Source organism: Anguilla rostrata, chromosome 3 (genome assembly GCF_018555375.3).
Source record: "Anguilla rostrata isolate EN2019 chromosome 3, ASM1855537v3, whole genome shotgun sequence".
Classification (NCBI taxonomy): domain Eukaryota; kingdom Metazoa; phylum Chordata; class Actinopteri; order Anguilliformes; family Anguillidae; genus Anguilla; species Anguilla rostrata.
In genome coordinates this window covers 32,735,450-32,753,224 of record NC_057935.1, presented here as the reverse complement: position 1 = coordinate 32,753,224, position 17,775 = coordinate 32,735,450, and the positions used below count along the sequence as shown (strand labels likewise).

At 39.8% G+C, this 17,775-nt stretch overlaps 1 protein-coding gene across 2 annotated transcripts in view; it reads right to left on the bottom strand.

Annotated features, from left to right (window-relative positions):
- Positions 1-6,251: 6,251 nt before the first annotated feature.
- itga6a (integrin, alpha 6a) overlaps positions 6,252-17,775 on the bottom strand; it is a 34,455-nt gene continuing 22,931 nt past the window's right edge. The window contains exons 11-26 of one of the 2 annotated variants that reach the window (XM_064327194.1): positions 17,603-17,664; positions 17,344-17,513; positions 17,070-17,213; positions 13,877-13,992; positions 13,612-13,771; positions 13,442-13,516; positions 13,267-13,346; positions 13,008-13,085; positions 12,761-12,863; positions 11,660-11,836; positions 10,427-10,528; positions 10,199-10,309; positions 9,829-9,927; positions 9,525-9,650; positions 9,107-9,242; positions 8,366-8,506 (exon numbers count right to left, since the gene is read on the bottom strand). In XM_064327194.1, the coding sequence (XP_064183264.1) occupies positions 9,135-9,242; positions 9,525-9,650; positions 9,829-9,927; positions 10,199-10,309; positions 10,427-10,528; positions 11,660-11,836; positions 12,761-12,863; positions 13,008-13,085; positions 13,267-13,346; positions 13,442-13,516; positions 13,612-13,771; positions 13,877-13,992; positions 17,070-17,213; positions 17,344-17,513; positions 17,603-17,664 (1,711 nt within the window). In that variant the 3' untranslated portion in view covers positions 8,366-8,506; positions 9,107-9,134. Of the gene's footprint in view, positions 8,507-9,106; positions 9,243-9,524; positions 9,651-9,828; positions 9,928-10,198; positions 10,310-10,426; positions 10,529-11,659; positions 11,837-12,760; positions 12,864-13,007; positions 13,086-13,266; positions 13,347-13,441; positions 13,517-13,611; positions 13,772-13,876; positions 13,993-17,069; positions 17,214-17,343; positions 17,514-17,602; positions 17,665-17,775 lie in introns of both variants that reach the window. The other variant, XM_064327193.1, reaches the window with a different exon arrangement.

The window sequence follows — 17,775 nt, the reverse complement described above, 5'->3', positions numbered from 1 at the left end:
TATCAACCATCATGAAGAAATTCAAAAAGCTATATGCATATTATCTAAAGCACAGCACAATATCTGTCGCAGTGAGAAGCACTCACACTTGGCTAACACAAAACAGCAGTGAAGCAGCCAAAAATGGTTCTGCTGGCAGGCTTATCAAAGGCCTTTGGCCAGGTAGACCACACTGAACTTCCCCAACATCTGATAGATATAGACCTCTGTCCAAGACTGCTCATCGTAGCTACACCAGAAGATGAATGCAGAAGGTGACAGCAAACATACAGGACATACAGCTCTTGGTTATAAGTTACATGTGGAATGCCACAAGGTGGAGTGGTCTGACCTTATGTCTTTCTGTTGCACATTCACACACAAGGTTGTCTTTAGTTTGCTTTAGCGATTGCAGACCAGTGGGGCATCAGTTATGAACTTAATGCATTTTTGATTTTTTTTTTTTTCCATTTTGGTTTGGCAGCCATCCAGACAGATGGCATCCTATGCCACCTATGCCCAGAACTGACCCTGCACACTTGACACTAGCTATGCAGATGATGCTGTGCTCTCACCTGCTACATGTCTTTCAAATATAAACAATTACATCATCATGGAACTAGAGGCAAAACAATTGGAGAAGTGGGTCAAAACAAATAAAGCCGCGTTTCCACCCAAAGTACCAGGAACTACTTTTCAAGGAACTAAAAGGTTCCTTCAGCCCATTGTTGTCTGCGTTTCCACCGTGGTCTAAAGTCCTGCGACGATTAGGCAAATTAGTCCGCTGACGTATGAAAAAGCGATGTCGTCATCGGTCCATCTGTCCAATGATTTCTTCTGTACTGTCACTGAAGTACGTAATTTTCCAATAACGGGACAGCCCGGAGGGGTTTATTCCACTTATACAACGGGTTAAAAATAATGACTATATATGGTTACTTTAGTATTTATTGATTTATATTGACTTAATCACCTGAAATAAAAATATTTTTCTGTGGCCGTTTGGGCATATTATTTTACCGTTGTCAAGCAAAACTCTCCTTGGTGGTTCAACTTGGACCGTTGTTATGCAACAAACAGGATATAACAGACCAATATACAGACTGTAACTGTTTAATATATCCTCTCAAACACATTCATTATCAATCAATCAATCAAATTTTATTTGTATAGTGTATTTTACAGCAGTTGTCACAATTCGCTTTATAGACAAACCTGGCCTAAACCCTCACAGGAGCAAGCCTAAGCCAACAGTGGCAAGGAAAATCTCCCTGTGGCAGATGGGAAGAAACCTTGGAAGGAACCAGGCTCAAGGGGGAAACCCATCCTCCTCTGGTCGGCTCAGGGTGCCGACTGGTAACCAACATGTCAGTCAGTTTTATAAGATTTATGATGTGGCTCAGATGATGGGTGGGGCCGGGTGGCGGTGATGGGGAACAGCAGGTGGCGACAGATGTGGGCAGGGTGGAGGCAATGACGAAAGAGGGGCTGGACCGCAGAGGTGGGGGAGACCAGACGACTCTCAAAGCACTCTCAAGGGTTGGGGCAAGAGCCCCTCCGGCAGCGTGGGGAAGAGGGTAGAAACGGCAATTAGGGAATTTGCAATATAGCAGACAGTGAGTAAAGTGGCAGTAGTATGTATTGGGGGGACCCCGCCAGAAGTAGTATATGGCTGCATAGCTACTAGGACAGGGATGGAGAGCCCATGCAGTCATGAGGGGTGGACAACCATACCCGCCTATCAAGAGCCAGCCCATGTAAAGTCGGGTCACAGCTGATTGACAAGTGACAGTAAGGAAAGGATTGCCACCTACAAAGCTCTATGACTACAGGCTTCTCGCACCCTGTCTCCAGACTATAACTGATTATAAGCCTGAGCATAGAGGTGCGTTTTTAATCTAGATTTAAATACTGAGACTGAGTCTGACTCCCTTATAAATTTTGGTTCCACAGTAGTGGGGCCCTGTAGGAGAAAGCCCTACCACCTTTTAGGTTTTTGGAAATTCTTGGGACTACCAAGTAGCCTGCGTCTGGGGATCGGAGTGACCTTGTGGGCTTATAAGGTAGGAGCAGGTTAGATATGTACACAGGTGCATGTCCATGCAGAGCTTTAAAAGTCAGGAGCAAAACCTTGAAATCTATCCTATGCTTAATGGGTAGCCAGTGAAGCGACACTAGTACTGGTGTAATGTGCTCATACTTCTTAGTTCTGGTCAAGATACGAGCAGCTGCATTCTGCACAAGCGGAGACACTTTAACGAGCTATTAGGGCAACCAGAAAGCAGGGCATTACAGTAATCTAACCTAGATGTAACAAATGCATGGATCAATTTTTCAGCATCCCCAACTGACAGGAACTGTCTCATTTTAGCTATGTTGTAGCTGAAAGAAGGCAATTCTGGATATGTTTTTTATATGGGTGTCAAAAGATAGATCAGGATCAATGGTGACACCAAGGTCTTTAACGACCATATTAGGTTCAGCCAAACAACCATCACAGTTTAAGGTGAGAGTAGACAATTAATATTTTGGGACCTAAAACCAACATTTCAGTCTTATCTGAATTTAGGAGCAGAAAATTTGAAAGCATCCAAACCTTGATATCTACAATACAGGCCTCTAACCATGAAAGCGGCAGTGCTTCGCCAGGTTTCATTGAAATATAAATCTGAGTATCGTCCGCATAACAGTGGAACTCCACGCCTTGTGCTCGGATAATATTGCCAAGTGGTAGCATATATAGCGAGAAGAGTACTGGTCCTAGTACTGATCCTTGTGGAATACCATATTTCATTATTGAGGAGCTGGACTCTTCTTCTTTTAATTTGGCAAACTGTTTCCTGTCACATAGGTATGATCCAAACCATGCGAGTGCCTGTCCATGAAGTCCAACATAGGCCTGGAGTCTGTCCAGTAGAATTCCATGATCAATTGTGTCAAAAGCTGCACTCAGGACGAGGAGTATAAGAACCAACACAGAGTTACGGTCGGCTGACAGTAGTAAATCATTTGTAAGCTTGATAAGTGCGGTTTCTGTGCTGTGGTGGGGTCTAAACCCTGATTGGAATACTTCAAGGATACCGTTAGAGCTAAGGTATGCACTTAGTTGCTTAGCAACAGTTTTCACCAATAATTTTGATAGAAATGGAAGGTTTGAAATAGGTCTATAATTTTCCAATTAATCAGGTTCTAGGTTTGGTTTCTTCAATAATGGCTTAATAACTGCCACTTTTAGTGACTCAGGTACGTATCCTGTGACTAGGGACGTGCTAATGATTTTTAGTATATGCTGGCCTAGTACCGGAAGTAGTTATTTAATCCAATTTGAAGGAATAGGATCGAGTAGACAGGTCGTCGGTTTTGAGGACAGAACTAATTCGGATAACTCGACCATGCTAATGGGCATAAAACAGTTTAGTACCGCTGTCTGTAAATCTTCCTGTTGTAACCAGCTGTGTGGCTGTTTATTAACATGAACAGGAATAGTGCATGATGGAGACAGTTTGGAAATCTGGTCTCTAATAGCCTCAATTTTCTGATCGAGAAAGTTCATAAAGTCAATGCTGCTAAGATTGGAGGGATAAGTTATGTTTTTATGCAAACATTTACTTTCATGTCTTGACATCCGAGGCGACAGAATGCATTCACATTCCACAAATAACTGGTAACAACATTTATAGCAGAAAACATGCACACGTCATAAACAATTTTGCCTGTTGAATTGATTAATTCGACTCTCATCGTCATTTCCATATAATCGCAAAATGACAAGAATAAATAGAATGAAAACTCGGACTTGCGTGAAAATTTAAATTAATATTGCAGTGGTAGGCTACAGCCACCGTTTGCTTTCATCTTTTAAAGTTACTGTTAGCGGAGCAGCTAAATACTTCAAGCGTGCCCTGCAGATGCAAACCATGCAGCATAAATTAGAGTCCATATGTCTAGTCTTCCTGGGCTGCGTTTCCGAGTTTCGATGTACCGTTTTACTGAGTATTTCCCAGACTATACCTTAACAGTTCCCGTAAGGGATACTTCCAAAGGTACGTCGTAAGTTGGAGCTGGCCTTCACTGTGGTGCTGAAAAGTTTATCAATCGATGCCAAGCGAATCGATTGTCTCACTTGTAAAGGCTTATGAATGACGTTTTAATATAACAAGTGTTGTCATAATCATTTTACATCAATTTAATATTGCAGAAGAGGAAGCTATGCCTATTAAAGATCATCTGCTAATCTCTTTAAGAGTCAAGACGAAACCTTGTGATAGTTTCAATAAATACGTACATATAGGCTACAAAAGATAAAATAAAGAGCATCAATCGGGACATATGTCATAGTCTGGGACTTCTTGGAAGCCCAGGAAAAAGGATATAGGCTACATATGGGTGAATTATTTTTGTTCTTATTGAAACAAAGGTCTAATGTTAATTTGTTTTTGTCACACAATATGTAGGCAACTGTAGCAGCATATCAACTGATTTCCGCGGACTTTTCTCTGCAGTGCAAAAATGATCGTAGATGAAAGGCAAATCTGTGGAAATTGATCATGATTCATTCTATACTGGGTATGCTTTATGAATAGGCCTACCTGTTAAAGTGATATGTTCATTCACCTTGATTTGCTGTTGGATAATCTTAAGTTTAACCAAGAATATCATTATTGGGTTGTTTACCAAAAATCGTAAAACAACACGGTAAGAAAGAAATGTTAATATTTACCCAGTGCTATTTTGTTTTATATAGGAGGGGGATGTAGATCATTTGTCCTGTTTGTTCATTATGAGCCACCGTACCTGTATGTGTGTTTATGGCTAGGCTAATCAACGTGCTCTAGTTCGGTCATGCAGGTAGACTCACTCAACGTCAGCTTTGTTCTCACGGGTTTTATATTCTTAATAAACCGGCGGTTTGTTCGAAGTCAGTGTGATCATTGACTCACACACAAACAAACTAATTTCTGCAGGGTGTGCAGTCAGAAAATCCATATCCTCAGTTACCTCCTCTACGTATAAATAAAAAAAGCTTCTTTTTTCACAAATTGGATTAGTATTATGGATAGGCCCTATACTTTATTACCATCATGATGGGAATAGACAGGTGAAACGACAACATTCTCATGACGTACTATGCACAGAAACGTTGATTGGATAATTAATTTTCTTAAAGTTAATATTAAACTATGTCATTTTCGCATGCAGATGTGCTACTAGATCCGCACTGTAGTACAACTGTCGATTTGAAAAGCAAAATGTTGGCATAATAAGCTAAAACTGTGACAGCATGAGCGGAGAGCATCGCTAAGGGACAGCTTACGAGTGCCTCAGACCACCCTTTTAAAGGTATACCTTTCAGAAGGTATACCTTAGCTAAGGAGACACTGGGAAACAGCTCGAGACCTAAAGGAAGACCTTAAGGCAGTGGTTCTCAACTTGGGCCAGAAAGGGCCGGTGTGGGTGCAGGCTTTTGTTCCAACCAAGCAGTTACACACCTGATTCTACTAATCAACCTTTGGAGTCTTTACTAAGGACCTTGATTAGTAGAATCAGGTGTGTAACTGCTTGGTTGGAACAAAAGCCTGCACCCAAACCGGTCCTTTCTGGCCCGAGTTGAGAACCACTACCTAAGGTATACCTAAATGTGTCAAGCGTCAATTATTGAGTCAATTATAACGGGCTGACAAAGAAAATCCGGATAAAAATTTTAGATTTGTAATCAAACAATTCACATGTGTTTAAAGCACAGATTCCCAGCACTTTACAGCACTTTTTTGGCCTCCACACTTTGTTCTTGCCATCACTCTGATACATGTCAATCTTTGTCACATCTGTCAATAGAAACTGTTTCCAGAACTTTGCAGGCTCTTTTAGGTACTTCTTAGGTACTTCTGTCCATCCTGTTTTTGCAGCAAGCTAGTGGGCTGCATCTTGCAGTGTAGCCTTCGTAGTTCGTGTCCGTGATGTCTTCTCCAGATACTACTCAGGGACACATCCACGACTACCTCCTGACGAGTGATTCTGATCTGTCGGACAGGCATTTTGGAGTTTTTTCTTCATTATGGGGTTTTGTGTCATGCCTGCAGTTCTGTTATCAATGGTGATGCAATTTTAAAGAATTGTCAATTGTCAGTTGTACAGTTCGATGAATTCAACACAATCATGGAATTTGTCTGGATAAGTACCTGCCACATGAATGTTGTGTAATGGAAAATAAAACAGAAATGTTCACTCTGAATTTAATTGTATGTGTGTATTTTAAAAAAGAACCATGAAAATGCAAAAGCTTTTTTCCTCTTTATTTTCTTTTTTATCCACAGGTAATACAAAAGGAGTTTGGTTTGGTGGGGAGGGGAGGGGAGGGGAGGGTAGGGGTATTGAGAAGAGAGCCAGTGATCAGACTTAATCTTAAAATGTTAAGAAAATGCATTGCCTACACACAGAATTAGAGTAAGAAGCATTTGAGTTGTGATGAGCATTTCTCATGGTAGCAGTAATCAATTAAGGGGTTGTAATGAACAATATCCACATAGTTTTCTTTTTAAAGGTATCATTCTTGAAAATAGCAAAATCATCTGTTCACTTTATCTACTGTTGAAATGTACAACGGTGTTAGTATGCTTGATGTCACAGATGTCCTTTTGAAGCTCTTATCAGGCACACATGCAGATGCTGTTGCAAAATATAAATAAAAGTAGCATAAATAGCAAAAAATGATAATAATAATAACAATAAATGTTAAAGTTGTAAAATTTGCACCTGCACATTGTATTTTAAAAAAAAATTCAATTTTTTGTTGCCACAGCCATTTTGCTTTTTGTTTTATTTAGTAATGCGCAAAATTAGGAGGTACAACAGAGGGTTAGTGAAATTCTTGTGAAATCACTTGAAACGGTTACAGCAATTCCCTTCTATTGTTAGGAATTATTTACCATTTTTATCACTTAGTGTCCAGATCACTATGGAGCATCACTAAAAAATTATTCAATTGTAAAAAAGTAAAAAAGGATTTGAAATACTATCAAAAAAATGGGCTACAGTATATCACTTTATGTGTGTACATACGTTTTGCATGATGCAATATACATTTTTTCTACTCCTCAGTCTAAAATACGTAGATACGTAGATGTAGAACTGCTGCAATATAATGCATTATGCAATTTGATATAAAATTGTACATTTATTTTGAGGTGAATCTCAAGTGGCACTGCTAGCTTTACAAACATAATTTTAGTCAGCAGGCACTCTAAACATGCACTAGCACATTTGGACACTAAACAATAGGTTGCTATTGGTCATATAGCACTCAACATAATGTATGCACTGTCTTATTAAAAATCACTAATTGATAAGCAATAGTACATTTGATTAAAAAGACAAACCATGACTCGCTGAGTATGTCAAAAATGGATGATTGTGATGTGCAATATTTTTGCAGTCTTTCAAAATACTTTCAGATTGAACATAAAACTAATCCTCTGTAGCACCATCCCAAGCGGCTCTGCATTAACATTTCCAAATTGCCTTCCATCACCTGATAAAATGTCCTTTTTTGAGATAGCAAGTAAGAATCTTTGGCCTATGAAGATCTAAATCATTAACAGTCTATGGTAAAAAATAAATACACATTGTTCTACAAATATTTAGATATATACAAAACGTACAAAATGTTCAAGCCTATACGTTTAAAAAAAACATCCAGAAGGTTGGAAAGAGTTCAGCGTGACAAAGATGAATATAAGATCATGGAACAAACATGAGAGAATTCAGGAGTGCAATTACAAATGAAAAACCATGTGATCACTCAGTCAGACAAAAAATAAGTCTGAATGAAAGCTGCAAAATTTAAAAAATAAAGCTTTGATTTCCTTCTTCCTATCCATAAAGCTAAATGTGATGCCAATGTGAAATCCTCCAGAGACCTGGCAGAAAGTTTCAGCATTTTAATTTTTTATAAAACATAATAAAAGTGGATTGGATGACAAAACATTGCAGTGAAAATCTATTCAAAAATATTTATTTTATTTTTACTGAATGTCCCATGTAATCTACGTTTCAGCATAGTAGAATATGGTTCTTGAGACCAGAGACTCATGTCCCTTGCAAGGGACCCAAATGAAATATCAGGTCTTAGGAGGTTAAACATTTTAGACCTTAGGGTGTTGCCATTTCTGAGAATCCATGTGGGATGCATGAAAGTCACTCTTTTTTCTTTGCACTTTGCTTTTCAATATATACAATAAGATGAAAAAATTGTGCAAAATGAAGACCCTTGGTTCTATGATGCATGACTCAAGGCATTAGACACATTTTTTTAAGCAGGAGGCCAAGATGCTTCTAGCAACATCATCGTAACAGCCAGCAAGTCTTAAGAGTAGCTCTCATTCTCATTCCATGTCGCCATCCATTGTTTTTTCTCAAGGTTGTCAAGTTTGGCTTTTCCATCTTTAAATTGGCGTTCTTCTTTTTTTATTCGTACAGCATGGTATCTTGGAATGCTGTCATCATACTTTGAACGCTTGAAAAATCCACACTGCGGAACAACAATACATAGCACAATTATTTCATGTGAAATGTCTTTGACCTTTGAACAGTTTGTTTAACATTTCACATAGAAATTTAAGACAGTTTATGGACTTCAGCAAAGCAGCTTGACAAACACTGCGTAAAAGCATGCTTGACAAAGTGAAAAGCATTCCACACAAAGTATCCCAAGTATTCAGGCTGGCAAAACAACAGCCTGGAAAAAGAAAGAACCTGCAGAAACACAGGAGAAAAACAGGGAAACCACTCTGACATAGCTTGTTCCAGGCACACACAGCTGCTGAGCCAGAAGCTGCAAAGTTCAACAGAACTGGCCATCTTTGGCCATGTTAACACACAATCAAGGGTCAGAAACCAAGCTCAGGCATTTTGTGGGCATGCAATTAGACCAGTTGTTCAACTATAAAATTTATAAACAGCATTGGCATCTGTGAATTCTTGTGAATGTTGTGGACATCTACACACAAGCTGCCCCGCTACTCCCCTGACAAGGCACTGCAAGAAAAGCATTTCCCTTAAAGCACACTTTAAGCCCCTCTCCATGCTGTTGCCGATACCCAAGTACCACAGATTCACTGATGAGGTTTACCCAGGGGACCGAGGACAGGAGTCCAGCACTATGCATCAGCAGTGAGTCTCTCTTTGTCAGATGGTTGAACATTGATCTCAGCCTTGTGATACGAAGCATCATACTTGTTTTTTTTGTCTCTCTTGAAGAAACCACACTAAAAGGAAGGAAGGTGTTGGATCATTGGGAAGGCCAATTGTGGCCAAGTCGCAATTTTCACTGTGCTCTGTGCATTCATAAAAAAATAGTTACCGAACAAGCTTGCAAAGGAATTGTAATCATTTAGAAATGCTAATATTGCCATGTGACATTGTACTTCACCACTGTTACGATTAGATCACTTTTTCCCCATTTAGACCATTTCTTCCTCTTAAACTTAAGTCTTAAAGACAAAGTGTAGTCAGAGATACAGGAGATGGCTCCTGTATTTCTTGCTTACCTTCCAGAGCAGAAACACCAGCAGTGCCAGCATAAGGATGCCAGCCAGGATGGCCACCAGAATGATCCACCAGGGAACTCCACTGTACTGTGCAGCTGACTTCTCTGGAAACACCGTCACCCTAACCTAAGAACATTTAAATCACCTTTTTACTTATGGTGAGAATAACATAAAAAGACTATCGGCAACATGGTGCTGCCAAACTGTCTAGGCCACGCTCATCTTTTTAAATTCTTGATTTTCCTGTTTCACTGGAACCTCTTCCACAAGTTTTACGGAACTGTACAGTTCTAGGGCTGCTTACCTGGGATTCAGCTTTTCTCAGAGCCATGTTCTTCGCTGAGGCATCCAGGCTGAGTGAAGCTTTCACAATGATGTCAAGGTAATTCAACGTTGAATAGTCCTACGTGAAGACAAACACAACAAACTAATTTAAAAAAATACATGCAAAAATGCATGCAACCAATATTTCCCTCAATATATTTTTTATGAACACCTTGAAAAATAACACACTCAGTGAAGAATATTGTATAATTTTATTGAAGACAAATAAATATTGAATAAAATTCATCTTTCTTTTAAATTCAGTAATATTATATATATATATATGTCATATATCATATCATATATAATATAGCAGTCTAATATAAAATACATTCCTCAAAGTCACTCACCTCAATGAAGGTGGCATTCCAGAGTCGTGCCCTCAGAAGAATGACAGCATTACTGTCCAAGCCCTGCAGGGGGCACTTGATCTGCACGCATTTTGCCTCATTGTCACATGTCTGAAAGGACACAACACTTTTAGACTACTTCATCATTACCATTAACACTTTCCATAACATTATTAGGGTTCAGGATTTGACTGTTCAGGCGTGCTAACATTAGTAAAATTTGCTTACCAGAGTTTTGTATTTTCTTTTGTCTGTTAGTAGGGATATTTTTCCTTTGTCAGAGGATTTTCTCTCTTCTACCTCACGTTTTGTCCGTGATGTGCTGGATTCCTGAAAGCATGTTGGGCTATGAAGTTTCCCAATATTTCACCTCTGACAGACCACAGATTCATAATAGCGGCTATTCTGCCTGAGCATGTCTTGTAGTACGACAGGCTAAGCAGTCACATTAAAGGCTAAACAGGTTTAAAAAGGGTAAAATTGTCCAACCTATTGTGCCACATTTATAGAAGTAGTTGAGCACAGTCATAAATCTATGAAGGAAAAATAAATATATATTTATTTGTCTAACAAAATTCTTTACTTTATTATTATTTAGAAAGTATGTGTCCAGAGAGCTACTTAGCCTGTATAATAGGGATGTATAGTAATTTAATGGTAGCCTATATCAATGTCAGAATTTTCAATGGCCATACTATGAATATTTTCCCACATTGTAATAACCGTTTTGGTGATATATCAAGGCATTTCATATAAATTACACACGTTAAATGTGTTGATTCAAGATTTAAGATTGCAATGACACTGCATGCCGCTACCTTGAGCCTTAGCAGCTCACCGACTCTGTTAAAGGAAGCCATGCAAAGTGTGCTGCCTGCCACCGTGCATCAATTAATTAATAGCTTGATTAAAACCCTCTAAATGTCTCTAGCCTAAATATACTGAAAAGTCCTTAGCTTGAACAATGAACATTTCTTTATAATCATGAAATGTGTGGGTATAGATTGCAAGTATGAGGATATATGATAAGTAATATTGACGGCATTTGTATTAGCTACTCATTCATACTGTGAAACTGAAAAATTGTGGATACTATGCTATTTTATACAGTTAAACAATCATAAACTCACACCGGGGCATCCCTACCATAATGCTTTGTTTGTGAGTGTTTCTGGTAAAGGTGATAAATAAAAATGAAATAACAAATAAATGACTATAATTTGGCTATTTTTTGAGGACGATATATTAACTCCATTACAACTCAATTAAGGGCAACGGCGCCATATCATAGTGGCATCTCTGGTCCATGTGTATTATCATATTGGTCCATCATATTGGCCATAATCTTAGCACTGGGCAGATACCAAAAAGTTTGTATGAAGCTATTATTGGCAGTTACAGATAGTACCCTGATATTATTGTGCATACTTAGTTCTAAATTATAAGAATAAATGCAATCACCTTGATGTGGCTGAGTGGGCTGATCTCTCCTTCAGGGGAGCAGGGGATTTTATCCAGCCCATTGGTCTTAATTTTCACAAGATACAGTATCCATTTCCCAGCAGAATTCTCTTTGGGCCAATGGATGTTCAGGGATGCTGTGCCAAATGATTTCAGTGGCTTACCCAAATTAATAATCTGTATAGTAAGAACAGAAAGAAAAAAATCAGTGTGTTAAAAAAATGATATATTACTTCAGTGAAGGGTCTGATCTGTAATGTTCCCAATAAACCACATGGATCATGGATCACGCCTATTAGTGAAACTATAAAATTAAACCAAAAGGGCTCTGTATGTTACCAGGTTTACTTGGACATGTGTGGTTCTTGATTTTTAAAAATCACCCTTTCCCTAATATTAAAAGCACCAGCCATGCCACTCTACTCCAAAACATGCCATGTCAAGATGATGCTTCTTTTTACGCTACAGGCCATTAGCTGGGCTTGTACAGACATGAGCTGGAGGAAGCTCATGTCCCAGGACCCATCATGTGCAACAAATGAGCTGTGTGTACCAGCTCGACCAGCAGGTGAGTCTAGCAAGTGATGAGACTGTCATCTGAATCAACTGAATCCCTTCCAAGAGTTGCTGGGTGGCTCATTCGGTTAAGGCACCCCACGGTGGTGCATGCCCCACGGTCTCATACTGAATCTACTGAATCTGCCAATATGGCCTCATGTCACCCACTGGTACTGTCTGATTTTGATACATCACAGGGCCCATCCACAGGAACAGTGTCTTAACACGATGACCCACCCAGCACCATAATGCGGCTCATAATTTTAAAAAAATTACAAAACATTTGGAGAAATAAATTTGAAAACATATCTCATACCAACCTACTATAACTATATTTAAGACCAACGCCTATATTTAAGATCAATTATTTAAAAATGCGGGACCATTTTTTGTTGAACTAATCTGCCCTCCTTCAACCCAACAACCTCCCTCTCCCAACACCAAAAAAAAATGTTTAATTAAAATTGATCCCAGGGAACAATACTTGAAGAAACAGATTTTTGTAGCAAGCTGAAACTCTGGGAACACTGAAACGTTAAATACCCTGAATTCATATTCAATCAGACTGCCAATTTCATCTTCTGTTTTCATGGCTCTCTCTCCTGTTACTTCTCCTCCAAAGTAGACCTGTGATGGCCGGGCCAATCTGGTAAAAACCAAATAACATGCAGATAAGTCTCAAAAGTCACAGAACTCATTGACAACATCAAATCGTACACTGCTTCCAGTCTTTATGTTGAGGCTGTTAGAAAACAGGAATAATAAATATAGATTTGTATAATAAACCCACCCAGACACTGATAGCAGCAGCTCAATTACTACATTTGCCTTGGCTTTCACTGGGCTCAGATTCTTCTGTTCGCTGGTCCTGGAAGAACAGAAAACTGTACTTAAGTACTTCTACACTATATTTTTATCTGACTATTAAATAATTAATAATTAATAATTTTACTTCTATTGCAGCAATTTAGCCACTTAGGCCAATTCAAAACCATAAGCAACCACCATGACCATCAGAACTATGGTCTGAAACAGCAACAGCTACTTACGTTTCAAGCTGAAGGTCAAGCTCAATTTCTGTGGTGTTCAAAGAGATGCCAGCAGTACTCAATATTATGTGGAATGTAACCTGAAAACAAGGTTATCAAATAATGTAATTTTAAGACGTAAATAAACAATGAGGGTAGATAACACAGGATTAGAGCAAACTGTTCCATGTATTACCTCAGAATCTCTCTTGAGTGGATTCCCCAAACCACATTTAACCTCTGATCCATTTGTATTTGCTGCACAAATCACCTGGTCATCCCAGAAAGAGACAAGAGAGGCAATTAAAGGCCTGGTTAGCAGAAAGATGTCACATGTGCATGCGAACCAAGAAGATGCAGACTCACCGGGCTATTTGGCGAGCGGAAAGCAGAGTAGGACAGAGCACTAGGGATCATCCCAATCAGCTTGGCTTCATGGGCGTCATCCCCACCATTATTTTTCACTGTGACTTCCAGAGCAATGTCCTTCTGGTCACTGAGCGATATCTCTGGGACCCCATTCTGCCTGTGGGGCAAACAATTGTCAGCATTTCTGGAAATCAGCACTTCATGCTTATGACTGACAGTCATTATTCCTTTCAGGTCAATCACTCATTGGCATGTAACTCACAGAGGCAGTGGAGGAAACACATCTTGGTTGGGTTCTCTGGAACAGAACCTGTACTGCAGCTCCAAGTTACTCTGGCAGATGTTGTCAGATCCACAACCTTCCTTCAAGAAGCTGACCTGGAACAGCCCAGAAATTAATAATGTTAATTTAACATTTAAATTTAACTATAAACAAGACTAGGCAAGCCTAGTTCAGCCAGACTCTGGATACAGCATGGGAAACAGTCGGCCAGGAACTGGAACCTTTGACCCATGTCTTTTTGTCCATAAATGGTTTATTCATTTTTTTATCAATATCAAAAAACAGTAGATGAAACCAAGCTTTCTGGCTATCGATAGCCAGACCTTGCCATACCTAAATGGCTATCGATAGCCAACACTTCTAGCTTCACTATTAAATAGACGTTAGCCAAGTAGCTAGTTAGCCATTGGTAACCTTTCAGCACACCATTAAATGTTAGCTACTTGTGACAAGCCATTGAGCTATAATATAGAAACTACTTCACTAGCAAGCAAACTAGCTAATGTTTTTGGATGCTTTTCATACTTATCCAACAAATATACAAAATCTGCTGTAGACTATTAACATAATACTTACAAGCGGACTACTTACAACACACACCGTTTCAGTTGCGCTGTTTTTCTGTCCGTATCGTACCCACCTAATGCTACCAGTTGTTTAAAATTAATGCCGCAAATGCATGCCACTGCCATGCGCACACATTTTAACAATGGATTAATACCACCACCAACTTGCTCAAGTTTCAAAAATTGTCAGTCAGTGATTCAGCGAGACAGCAAGCCAGCCAGCCCCATCAGTAAGAGATATTCACAGATAAGTCTCTAGAATGTGATTGTATGCTGTTATTATAGTATAAATGCATTAACATTTGCCTTCACTGGAACTACAGGGCCTTGCCCAAACAATGAAAAACAGCTCCAAACCAAGGGGTGTCTAGATACTTTTGGTCATATAATTATATATAGCAAGTAAAGCTATACATGCGAAGATCATAAACTCCTTGGCCACAAGTATGCAAAACCTGAGGGTCATATGGAGAACTACTGAACTATGAAGCAAAAAGTAAGCAGTGTACCCTGGTGTCCCTTAGTGTCTCCAAATCTATCCAAAATATCTAAATTACGCATTGTTCTAAATCATAACATAATCATATATTTCACTACAAATCAACTGTTTTGACTAATGAAACTCACTCTTGCATCATTTTCAAGAAGAATTATCTTTTCATCAGTATAGGGGTCTAAGATATCTAGGAGCACAAAACCCTATCCAAAACCTCTCCAAAAATGAATAAAATGTTTCTCAACAATTGTAAAGCACATAATTCTGCCCCTGTATGATGGTTTAAGATGAAACATTGATATAACATTGAAAAATGATGCAAAAACATTGCGATACACATATCTAAATACAAAATCATTCACACACATGTTTTTCTGTAGTCTACAGCATGTAATCTTTTGCTGCATGGGGATGGGACCACATTACTAGAATGATCACTCCATGGGAAATTTTTTCATATAACACATACTGTATGAGCACGCAGTAAATTTGAATGAGTATTTTCCATGCCATTTACATTCTATTTTAACAGCTAGGACTGTTGTCTCTTAGGACCAATGCGAATATAAACTTATCAAAAATATGTTATTTATATTGCCCAGGTGAAAGGTGTGTTCCTATCCACAGTTTGGGGCCGAGACCGAGAGCACACACCGAGACAATGAGTCTGTTCGAGTTTTATCTCCCCAAGACGGAGAAAGAGAATGGTCAGCTGAAAAGTTGGCCAGCTGACACCAGCGGCGAGCTGAAAAGCTGTCACGGGGTTTGAGTTTCTTCTGTCTTTGTTGTTTACTTTAGTTTGTTGTTTAAGTTTATTGTTTTCACCCAGAACGCGTGAGGGGGAAGGGTGATGGTGTTTGTTTATTTGATTTTGTGTTGGTGTGGGTGCACTCTCTCTCTCCATGCAGCAACCAACGGAGCACACCAAAAACAGCCGCATCTACCTCCCAGGGGTGTCACACTGGTGTGTAGCATAAATGGTGCCAAAACCTGTGAGGGTGCGGTCTCGGCGCAAGCTGAATTAGCCTTCGGCTGAATTCATGTGGCAAAAGTGTCACATTAGTGTGCATTCAAAATTTCTGACCATTTTTACTGATGTCTTTCCCATAGATCTAAATCAACCGCCAACAACTCGCCTCTATTAGTGAAGCCTTTTACCCCAGGGGCTATAGAGTGAACTGCAGTGCCTGGTTGCAAAAAGAACCCCACCCATCCAATGTTAAGTCAATGGGGAAAGCCTGAAAAGAGGCCAATTTTCTCTAAGGAAATATAAAGTCAATAACTTTTTTTACACAAGAAATGATGGTTTAACTAGTTAATCCCATTCCTTGTAATGTCTCTCCTGGGTCTGATTTTTAAAAATAATTCTGCCAAAATTCCCAAATCTGTGTTAATTTTAGTGCATGCAATGTGGCTTGTCCTACGTATGACCATATAAGGATTTCCCCATCCTCGCAGCCAGGCAGAGTGCTTCGTCGGCAGGTGTGATGCTGTCTCGTTTTATTCCGATTAGCTAGCTATATACAATCTCACCATTTTAAGTCCAAGGTCCAGAAATTTTGTGTGCGGCGTTCAACTGTACTAACCGCTATTCTAAGGATTCTTCTCTCCAGTTCTTTCGGTTAATATATTTGTAGTCTGGGCGAACGCATGCACTTTCTGGGGCAAAAGGGAGGAAAAAAATGCTGTGTGCTGCTTTCAACTGTACTAACCACTATTCTAAGGATTCTTCTCTCCAGTTCTTTCGGTTAATACATTTGTAGTCTGGACGAACGCATGTACTTTCTGGGGCAAAAGGGAGGAGCAGCTTCCCTATTGGTTAATCGAACTGTCTGTGCCGGTCCCCCCCCCCCCCCCCACGACACTCCCTCTGTTCCGTGTGTGCTGCAATCTAAGTCTGAAACACACCAGCGAAACGGACTAAGCTATCGAGCTAACCCAAATTATCTAATAAAAACAGAAGCCAAAATGAAGTTTGTTTTATCCATTCGTATTTTGGTTGCAGGAGCAATGAATGTCTGAGTTGAGCAATCTCAGCAGGCCGGTATGACAGCCACTAGGCGGCTTGCACAAAGGGGTTAAAAAAAGATTTTCTTTCCAGTTTGGTTACCTCAGCAACGGTTTTGCTTGGCTGGTTGGAATTGAGCATGGGGACCAGCTCAGGGAGGGCACTCTGTCTCTTCCTGCGTCTGGCATTCTGGATGGCCACCGACACCTCAATGGGAATCCCACGTAGCTTATCCTCGATATGGTCCTTAATCAAGCAGAAGACCAAGCCAAAAAGGCTCACTTATTGGTCCAGGCAAAAAAACCACAAATGAAAGCTTCCAATTGGGCACTGTTTCAGCATTTAGCTATACAAAGCCAGGGCAAGGACACAATACCTGCAGTTTGAGTTCTGACTTGACACAAGCTTTCTTGTTCTGTGCACGGAGCTCCAGGGTCCCCTTGGACTGGTAGTCCTGGTCCGTGCTCGACTTCGTCAGGAATGTGACTCTGGAGTGCAGGCCCAGCTTCCTCCTTACAGCCTCTGCCTCAAGTGAGTAGGCCAAGGCTGCCAGCAAAATCAGCAAAATGTCAGCCCTCCACACAAACACCACTAGCTGCTTTGCACATTTTCACAGCAAAATATTATTCACTTACTCAGTCTGGGGCTGTAGGACTTGGGGACTGCTGTGTAGGAAAAGCAGGCTTCCACTGACACGCTGTGAATAACAAAACAACTTCAGGAGGGACAATGAAGGCCATTTTAAAACCCCAAACCGAACATATGATATGCATATATAGTTAATCCATTACAGATATGAATTAACTCA